The sequence below is a fragment of the Blastomyces dermatitidis genome (genome assembly GCF_000003525.1).
Source record: "Blastomyces dermatitidis ER-3 genomic scaffold supercont1.2, whole genome shotgun sequence".
Lineage (NCBI taxonomy): Eukaryota > Fungi > Ascomycota > Eurotiomycetes > Onygenales > Ajellomycetaceae > Blastomyces > Blastomyces dermatitidis.
Genome location: NW_025544775.1, coordinates 8,038,408 through 8,048,671, shown reverse-complemented (window position 1 = coordinate 8,048,671; position 10,264 = coordinate 8,038,408). Strand labels below are relative to the sequence as shown.

Here is a 10,264-nt window from a genome sequence, read left to right as displayed (position 1 = left end):
CAATTACAACACACATGAGACTTTTCAGAAAGAGAGAGAGAGACACAGACAAATGCAGAAAACAGAACACAGTGTATGAATAGCTCATTCTCATAATAACATCTCAGATAAGATATCCAAGTCTCATATCTGTAAGTGTAAAAAAGTACAATATCTGCATTTCTGTTTCTGAAAACACAGATATTCTTTATCTGTATTATGAAATCAAATGATAAGCATCAGAGAATAGATTAATACACAAGAGTCACAACCGCTCCACCACGAACTCGCTCGATTTTTCGAATAAGAACCCGCCGATAGATCGATTGAAAAGCCCTCGATCATACGAGCATTTTGACCCCATCGCCGACTGCATACCCCGTGTGGTGGTGGAGGTATCCAGCCAAACGTGAACCGGACGTTGTTCGAAACTCCTGTGTGGGATTATCCCCCGTTCTCCCCTACCACACCACAACCCCGGGCCAAAGTGCCATACAAATTGTAAGGTGAAGAGACCTAGCCATATGCACCAATCTTCTCGATTTTGGAAGATCCCCGATCTGTAGTTGTGGAGATATCTGAGGAGCGACCTCCGCGAAAACCCTGTCCATCTTTGATGTTCCAAAACACCAACACCAAGTCCCACCCTCGTACCGCCCTTCCCAATCTGGCCCATCCCCAGCAGAAAAATACAAAAAGATACCTCGGCGATAATATCAAGCACATAATCAACAACCACTTCTGAAGTGCAATCTCCGCGGTCTGTCTTCAGTGTATCTAGACATCAACACCAAGTCTCACCCTCGTACCACCCCTCTCAATCTGGCCCATCCCCAACAGAAAAGTACAAAAAGATACCTCAGCAACTGTATTTAATACATAATTAGCAGACACAATAACTATAAAATCAGTATATCTCAAGATCTGACTGAGCCTTTGATTCCTGCATAGTGAGATATATTAAATATAGTTTTAATATCTCAATATTCAATAGATTCTGCAAGAGATTAAGAACAGCAACACTAGATATCTATTAAATTTGAGAATTAACTCTATATTGATATAATCATTGACAAAGTCTTCTATTTTGAGATAAAAATAACCAGTTCCTCTACATCCCGCTGACAATATTTATATTATTATATAGAAACAGACTTATATTCTCTATAATATCAAGACTCTGAAGAGAGAAAGTCTTGATAGAGAGTATACAGTAGTATATATCTTAGCAGTTTCTATCTCATTCTTCTGCAGCAGTTAATACAAAAAAAAGATCTTAGAAATAGTTGTTTACTTCTCTTGAAAAAGTAAGATGTTTTTCTCTGAGTTTTATATAATATTCTTACAAAGAATTAAAAACAGAGCTGTTTTCTATCATAATTTCATATTCTTTTAAGTAAGAATTACTTTTTCAGTGGCTGAAGAGCTCTTATTAATACTTAATTCTTTTTTACACTCTCTATTAACTGATTTGAGTTGCACACTTGTTGTGTGAGAAGAATTAAATGATTTAGAATAAAATTGAATAGTTTTAATCAATTTCTCTGCAAAAAGTTAATTTATTTTTTATCAGTTTTTCTCTCAAAAACTGTCATATTATCTGATTTATTATCAATTGATATCATACTTTTCCTCACTGTATCTTAAGAAAGAGATTATAAAGATTTTATTAATTTATCTTAAAAATCAATTATAGTTTATTAGATTCTCTTTAAAAATCTAACCTAGTTACTGAACTAGTGTCAAAAAAATCAGATGCTTTATACATAAAAGTCTTTTATTTTTCTTTTGAAACAGTCTAACTAACTTTTCAATTGAAAATAGACTTAGAAACCTCTTAATTGAAAAAGTCTGACTAACTTTTCAAAAGAGTTAAATACATATCTTAATTGAAACAGTCTGACCAACTTTTCATTAAGTGATAAAAATGAGTTCAAAAATACACTTAGTTGATGTGAAAAAAGATGCTTTCTTAAATGCTATTTCTGAGATTGAAATTCTGAAGAGAAGAAAGAAAGAAGAAATAGAGAAACAACAAGTTCTTAAAATACAGAAACTTGAAAAAGTAAGCAAGATTCTTGAAAAGCAGTGTCTGAGTGAGATAAATGAAGAAGTTCTATTAATTCTTCATACTCAGAATAGATAACTACAGAAGATGATAAAGTTCAAACTCAGAATTTCAAACACAGTTTAAAAAACATTGAAAATTCTCAGTATAATCACTGACTTCTTATCTTACTCTTCTTTCTTCTTTTCTACTTCTTCTTCTTTGAATCAGAAGAAAATATATGCTCAAGCAGCTGAATCTGCTATCTCTAAACCTGCTATCTCAAAACATGCTTAAAATCCTGAGAAGACTGAGAAGAATAATACTCATACTTCTATTGATAGAAAAGTGAAGAAAAAAATGTAAAAGAAGAAAAACTTTCAAATCTCCAGAAATAGAAGACTTATTCTCAAAGTCTCAAATCAGAACATCTTGTAAAGAAACAAGCTAGATTCAAATCTCATTTTCATAATCAGAAATAAAATTAATCAGCAGTTGTTTTCTCAGTTAATAACTGATATTGAAGTTTAAAAATCAGTTATAGCTTCAATTGAGTCATTCTTCTTTGAAAACTCTATCATTCTGACTACAATGTCTGAATTCAGTGCAGAATTCCTTATTCAGAATGAGAATCTCTGAAAATCAGTAGTAGAATCTTTGTTAAACATAAAAATTCTATCTGAGAGAGATAAAAAGTGAAGCAAATTCATTCTTCATAATATTTCAGTTGAAATTTTTGACTGTGAAGAAGAAATACTACTTCTCAAAAATGAATTAGAAGAATACAACTCTATTCAACTGAGAAAAGAGCCTGTATGACTAAATTCAATTGAGTTCAGATAAAGCAGAAGAAATGCCTCTGATCTAGTATATATAAAGACACTTGAACAGTCAAAGATCTCTAAAGTAAGAGTGACAGATTTGAAAATAAGAGTTCATGAATACAAAGACTCAAGAATGAATCTCAAAGCTCAAACACAGTGTTTAAACTGTCAAAGATATGAATACTTTGCAATCTTCTGTTTCAGAGACTCAAAATGTGTATTCTGTGCCAGAGATCACAAAACTAGTGAGCATAAATATGAAACATGCTTAAAAAGAGATGAAATATATCAACACACTCTGCTTAAGTGCTCTAATTGCAAAGAAAAACATGCATCTAACTCAAAGAAATGTATGTTTACTCCTAGAACTCAAAAGAACTGAAGAAAAGATAAAGCTCAAAGTCAATCTAGAACTGAAGAGAAGAGTCAAGTCAGTAGATTTACAACTGCAAACTTAAAAAGAAGAAACTCTCAGCTATCTAAATCTTCAAACTTCAATTCTCCAGCTAAATGTAAACAGAATTTGAATTCTCAAACTTCTGTTAAGATTAGAGAATTGAGAAATGACTCTGGTGATAAACTAGATATAATACAAGCAGTTGAGATCCCTACTTTTCACAATAGTTATAATCTACTATCTGATGATAGTGACTAGATTCTACTCTATCTCTACTCTCTTTTAGTATGAATATACAACAAAAACAACAAAAAAAGTTTAAAAACTCTTCAAAAATCACATTTATTCAAAATAATGTGAATAGAAACTCAAATTATATTTATTCTTGTCTTCAAATTGCATTTGAATAAAAAGTTGATTTTGTACTACTTCAGAAACTGAATTTTGATGCTGAGTAAAATTATATCATTTCTCATTCAAGCTACTCCTGCTTTCTATCTCAAAAGTCTGAGATAAAGTCAAGAGTAGTGATCTATGAAAGAAAGAGATCAAAATATCAATTTAATCTAAGATTTGATATCATGTCTGACTCTGATATTCTGGTGAGTGATATTATAGATAAAGAAAATGAGTTTAATACTATACAGCTCATAAATATCTATAATGAAAAGTCATTGAAGAAAAATAACAATATCTGAATAATTGATAGAGAATTTCTGAACATAACTTCATCAAGAAACTCTATAATTGAAGAAGATTTTAATACACATCATCTCTGATTAAATTCAGAATGTAAGAGAGCAGTGAGAGCTGATAATCTGATTAAATGAATCTTTGAGTATTCAATAGATTTGATTAATAAGTCTGATCAACAAACATTCTTTAGAAAAGACATGAAACAGAAGTTCATTATAGATCTAATCTTTATATTATAAAATCTAATGAAAAGAAGACTTGTAAACTGATTTATTAATTCAAATAAGACATCAGAATCAGATCATGAGATTATTCAATTTGATATTGAACTAACTGAAAAACAAATGAGTGAAAATCCTCTTCTCTCTAATCAGTATAACTTTGAAAAAGCTGGTTGAAAAGCAGTTGAAGAAACTATAAAACTGTTAAAATCTGAAAGATAGAATGAGCTATATTGAAATTCTGATCAAGACATCTCAAATGAAATGCTTGAGAATAGAGTGAAGCTTATTACATATATTATTCTAACAAGTGTTAGAGATAATATTTCAAAAAGAACATCTTCTGAGTATTCAAAATCTTGATAAAATGAGAATATCTCATCTAAAAGAAAAGAATTAGCTACTGTAAGAAGAGATTGAAAGAATGATGTAATATCTGATAAAGAGTTCAAAGCTGTCAGAAATGAATACTTTTCAGATATTAAAAGAGCTAAAACAGACTCCTGGAATAACTTTCTTGAAGAAGCATAAGAGAAGGAAGTTTTTAAAGCTTTTAACTATACTAAAACAGAAATTGTAGCAAAACTTCCAGTCTTAGAATATAAGTTTCAGAATGAATTATATACAGCAAACTCTTTTGAGAAAAAATATCAAGCTTTCATGAGAATTCTCTTTCAGAACTCACCAGATTCACATTCAGATTCAGAGAAAGAGAATATATCACTTCTCAACTACATTGATGAAAATGACTGGAAATGGCCTGATCTTACACAAGATGAATGAGAGTCAGCTATCTTCTCAAGTTCTGTTAAAACTGCTGCAGATTCTGATTCAATTAATTACTTAATTATTCAAAATACATATTCCTACTTAAAGAATGAATATTTTGAGCTCTTTTTCACTCTCTTAAAAAATGAATATCATTCTGAATACTGAAGAGACATCACTGAAGTGATTCTTGCAAAACCTAATAGAAAAACTTCAATTTCTAAGTCATATAGAGTAATATCTCTATTGAACTGTCTAAGAAAGGTTTTAAAAAAGATAATAGCTACTCAACTATCTTTTATAAGCTCTATAGATGATTCTCTTTTATTCAGTGAATAAATGAGAGATAGAAAACAGTGTTCTGCAATTGACACTATTCTCTCAGGTATTCATAATATTCAAATAGCAAAGTATGAAGATCTGGTCTCAACTGCAGTTTTTATTAATATAAAAGAAGTATTTGATCATGTTTCAAAGTTAAAGTTAATTCAGACATTGAAGATATTAAAACTGTCACTTTCTCTAATAAAATGAGTTAACTGTTTTATATCTAAAAGAATTATACAACTCTTCTTTGATGGAATGAAACAAGACAAGACTGAGATAAAAATAGAAGTATTACAGAAATCTTCAATCTCACTCATTTTATTTACAATATACACTGCATATCTATTCAAAAATAGAAATATGAGAATAGTGTGATCTCTGAGTTATATGAATGATATTGATCTAGTCTACAGCTCAAAAACTATCAAAGAGAATTTGAAAGTAATTGAAGAAGCTGTAAAGAAAATCTTTATTAGAGCAGATATTAATCAAATTCAATTTAATATAAATAAAACTGAGTTAATTCATTTCTTTTCTAGATTCAATAAAAAAGAACTATCTCTAACTCTTTTAAATACAGAGATTAAACTCAGTGTAAATGTTAAATAATTAGAAGTATGATTAAACTCTAAGTTGAATTTTAAATATCACATTCAACAAAGAACTGTCAAGGCAGAAAGACTATTGAATAACATAATCAGACTATTAAATACAGCGAGAGGTCTATTCTTCCAGACTATGAGACAGTTATATATAGTCTGTATTACATCAGTAGCTGATTATAAAGTTCAAGTTTAATGAAATAATTAAGAGAATTTCACTGAACTCTTTCAAAGTCTGCAAAACAGAGCCTTGAGAAGAATTCTGAAAGTATTCAAATCATCTTCTATTAAAGCAATGAAAATTGAGGCTTCAATTCCTTCTTCTGCTATTAGATTTGAAAAGACCTGTATGAACTATGCTCTGAGAGTTGTAAAGATGAGCTTAAATCATATAATCAGAGAAAGAGTCTCTTCTTCATTTTCATCAATTAACTTCAGAAATGAACTGAATTAAAATAGATTTCTTGATTGAAATGAAAATAATTGTTCAAAGAAAATATCTTCTCAATTGTACAGACTATACTCTCTAATTAAAAATCAATTTTCTTCTTTAAATATTGAAAAAGTTGATTATGAGAAGTTATCTCTCTGAAGAGAAAAGCTTGAATCTCTTATAGACTTATAAATAAATGAACTATTAAAAGAGAAAGAATATGAACAGTATTTAAAGAGAATTTCTATAATCAATATAAAAGACTCTATTCTGATTTATTCAGATGACTCAAAAAATGAGAACTTCAATAGATTAGACACAGACATTGCTTATACTGAAGATAATATCAATTTTATCTCAGATTTCTGAAATCTAGGCTGTGAATGTGAAGTCTTTGATGCTGAACTATTTGTAATAGTGAAAGCTTTCAAACTCATTGAAATAAAATCTTATAAAAGAGGAAATTGTTTCAAAAAGATATGAATATTCTCTGATAGTCAAGCTGCTTTAAAAAGACTTAGAAATAGTCAGATTTATAATGATCAAATAAATCTTAAACTGATCTTAAACTCTGTTTTAAAAATTCAAAAGAGAAGAATATCAAAGCTGATAATTCATCTGTACTGAGTTTCTGCTCATATAAATATTCATCGCAATGAATTAACTGATTCAGCTGTAAAAAAGAGTGCAGAATTAAGCAGATCTATTTAAAAAATTGTGTTCTGATCTTTTATAAAGAGAAAAATAAAAGAATTTTATTTAGATAAGTGAAATGAAAGCTGACAGAAAAAAAAGAAGAGTATAAATTATTCAAGATTTGAAACAAAATTCAATTGAAAATCTTGTTTAAACTGACCGTGTGACCGTGTCTGAGACCAGGATCAAACTTTACAGTTGTCATGTTGTCTAAAAGCATTACTTCTGATCATGATTTGTGTTCATCACATTGATTTCAAATCCTGTTATTTCAAATATTAAAGATCCCAGATTCACTTTTCAAATAAAAATCTAGTCTCAGATAAAGAATATGTTTGAATTCTTAGTCACATTTTCATTCTGATCTCATTATTGAAAATGGCATTAAATGAGACTATGAAATCATTTCTCACTTACATAATATCATAACATAGTGCTCATTTGTTGAAAATTCAACAGATAGTATTATCAAATATTGTTACTTTTCTGAACACAGATTATAATCAATATCATTTTAATTAAAAAAAAAAATGTACAATACAAAAAATAACAAAAAAACAAAAAACAAAATAATAAGAAAAAATCAAAACAAAAAAAAAAAAAAAAAAACAAAAAAAGAGAAAGAAAAAAAGAAGAGAAAGAAAAAAAGAGACAGAAAGAGAAAGAAAATTAAAAAAAAAAAAGAAAAGAAAAAGAAAAAAATAAAAAATAAAAACAAAAAAAAATCAAGGTCACAGAGCTGCAGTATCTCTAAAATACTCACTCTTCAGAGTCTTTGCAATATTCATCATCAACTGTGTATCTCTCACAGTGAGAGTAACACAGCTGCAATGAGTCATTGTCTTAACATCATCTAATAAATAATCAGTATATATCTATATAAATGTGAATAATTAGAAAACATACACTTAAAAAGTGTGGCCAGAGTGAACTCTGCTGCCACTTGAATGATATCAAGGACAGAATGCTGAAATTGATGATTTCTCTCATTGATTTCATAAACAAGATGTGTGAAGATGATCTTGAGAAATATAAGATTCTCAGACTTCTGATAGAAACAGATCTCATGAAGAGACTCTATTTTCATCATATCAGAGACTGAGTGTTATCAAAAAGTGTTACTTCAATGCACATGCACTTACTGTGGCAATTCACCCTCTGCACATGTGACTGAGGGTTGCAGCTTTCCCACACTGCATGGCTCTCCCTGAGATGCTGCCGCCAGTTTGCAACTCATGCAGCCTCTCAGTCCAGCACACACTGTGTATATGCAGCCCTGCGTGCTGAGGCTGTGTTGGCCATTATGGCCTGGCGTGGTACTCGCTTTTCGCGGGCCATGTTTCATTTGGTTGGGAGGGGGGAGAGGGATGTGACTGCTGTTTTATTTGAGAGAGGGGTGAATAATTGAATCTGTAGAAGATAGGAGATAATTTGATTTCTTCTGCATTTGAAATTTGATTAGTCTATACTCTTCAATTTGAGGGTTTCTGAGAGTGTTTTAATAGTTTTCATACCAGCTTGGAATTAGTGATTGATTGAATAAGAGAAAAGAGAGAAGAAAGAAATGAGAATAACTTATCTTTATAATATGAAAACAGAGAATTGCTGCAATCATTTACTCTAGTAACAAAGATCTGTTTTCTGCATGTATCTCTGATATAGATTATATGATAACTGCATACAAAGAATATCAACAGTGTATGTATTGAATGAAGATGATATTACTATACAACACTGTAGCTGTTTCTGTACATCACTGAAAGCTGTTAATATTTTCTTTAAGTCTCTTTATATTTGATAAGTCAGTAATATATTTCAATGCACTCTCTCTTTCATTATCATCATCATTATCATCATTATCATTATCATCATCATCATCACTATTATCACTATTATCATCATCATTATCATTATCATCATCATCATTATCATCATTATTATCATCATCATTATCATATCATTTCTGGCCGCCTCTCCTGCCTTCACTCTTCTTCAATGCTCACTGAAATCAATCATGTCATCTCTCTTCAAATATTCTGTGGTCCTGCGGATCATCAAGGCGCGTGAGCGCTGTCACAGATTGAAGAGAGAGAAGAAGAAGATGTTTAAGCAAGAGAAGACAGATTGTAAGACATATTATGATGCCTTGAAGAGGCTCTGTAAGAGAGTAGAATGATAATGATTTTAAGTAATACTTCTGATAGATTTAGACTGAACTAAGTATAGAAATAATATGAATGACATCATCTGTGAGAGATTGAAGAAGAAGACAGTGAAGAGTCTCATGCAGCAGCAGTGAGATCAGAAGAAGTTCTGAGAATGATTTGAGATCAAGATGAAGAGAGAGAGAGAGAAGAAGAGTGTTGCTGTAAATAAGCAGTGATAGAAGAAGATTAAGAGAGTGTTAAAGTGAGAGACAAAGAAGTCAAAACTGATAAGTTTTTTATTTATTGAGAGATAATGATTTTTGATAATACTTCTGTTCTCTAATTGATTAGTAGAAGCTGACAGAGAAGAAGAGAATTGAGGCCTTGTTCAGATCTTGAATGTGCTTCATGATTCAGAACATTGAGAAGACAGCCCTGCTCTCTGAGCATGTCAATCTGCTTACTGCTGAAGTGGAACCTGAGGCAGCAGACCAGGAAATGCAGGATTTTGAAGTGCAGATTGACCTGGCTGGAAGAGAGCAGTGGGAACTCTTCTCTGAGAAGGCAGCAGAGAGAGATTTTGAGATGATTATCATCTCAGATGAGGAGAAGAAGAAGAAGAAGAAGAATGAGAAGTGAATTATGAAGAATGATAAGAAGAATGAGAAAGAGAAGAAAGATGATGAGTAGAAAAAGTTTTTTTTCTTTTTATATTAGTTAGTTATAAGTTCATAATTATTAATAATTGAAATTAATTTTGAGTTTTTAAAAATTATTGTACAAGTTGTAATCAAGTCAGGAATAATATATATATATATATATATATTTAACTATCATGATTCACAAATCACTATAATGTATAAGTATCAACATTTTTTCAACATTGATATTTACAATATTAATATATTTTTAATAATATTATCTGATAACATAATTTAGTAACACTCTCTTTCACAATATTAATATATTTCAAGAAATATGATAGAGATTAATCAAGATTATTTATTTACTTTTATACATTGATGATATTCAATCTGAGTTAGTACTAAAATTATAACTAAGCTAAGAAACAAGATTATTTTCTCTTATATTAATTCTTCTTACACACATCAGTGATCAGTTATTGA

At 30.1% G+C, this 10,264-nt stretch overlaps 2 protein-coding genes across 2 annotated transcripts; one reads left to right on the top strand and one right to left on the bottom strand.

Moving 5' to 3' along the window:
• Positions 1–244: 244 nt before the first annotated feature.
• BDCG_16572 (uncharacterized protein) lies at positions 245–711 on the bottom strand (the record flags this gene model as incomplete). The annotated part of the gene is made up of 1 exon (XM_045425787.1): positions 245–711. Exon 1 carries the CDS (start codon positions 653–655, stop codon positions 245–247), a length of 411 nt encoding a protein of 136 aa, XP_045280023.1. The 5' UTR covers positions 656–711.
• Positions 712–9,545: 8,834 nt separating this feature from the next.
• Positions 9,546–9,776, top strand: BDCG_16571 (uncharacterized protein; the record flags this gene model as incomplete). The annotated part of the gene is made up of 1 exon (XM_045425786.1): positions 9,546–9,776. The coding sequence occupies one exon, from the start codon at positions 9,546–9,548 to the stop codon at positions 9,774–9,776; it is 231 nt and encodes a 76-aa protein (XP_045280022.1).
• Positions 9,777–10,264: the final 488 nt, after the last annotated feature.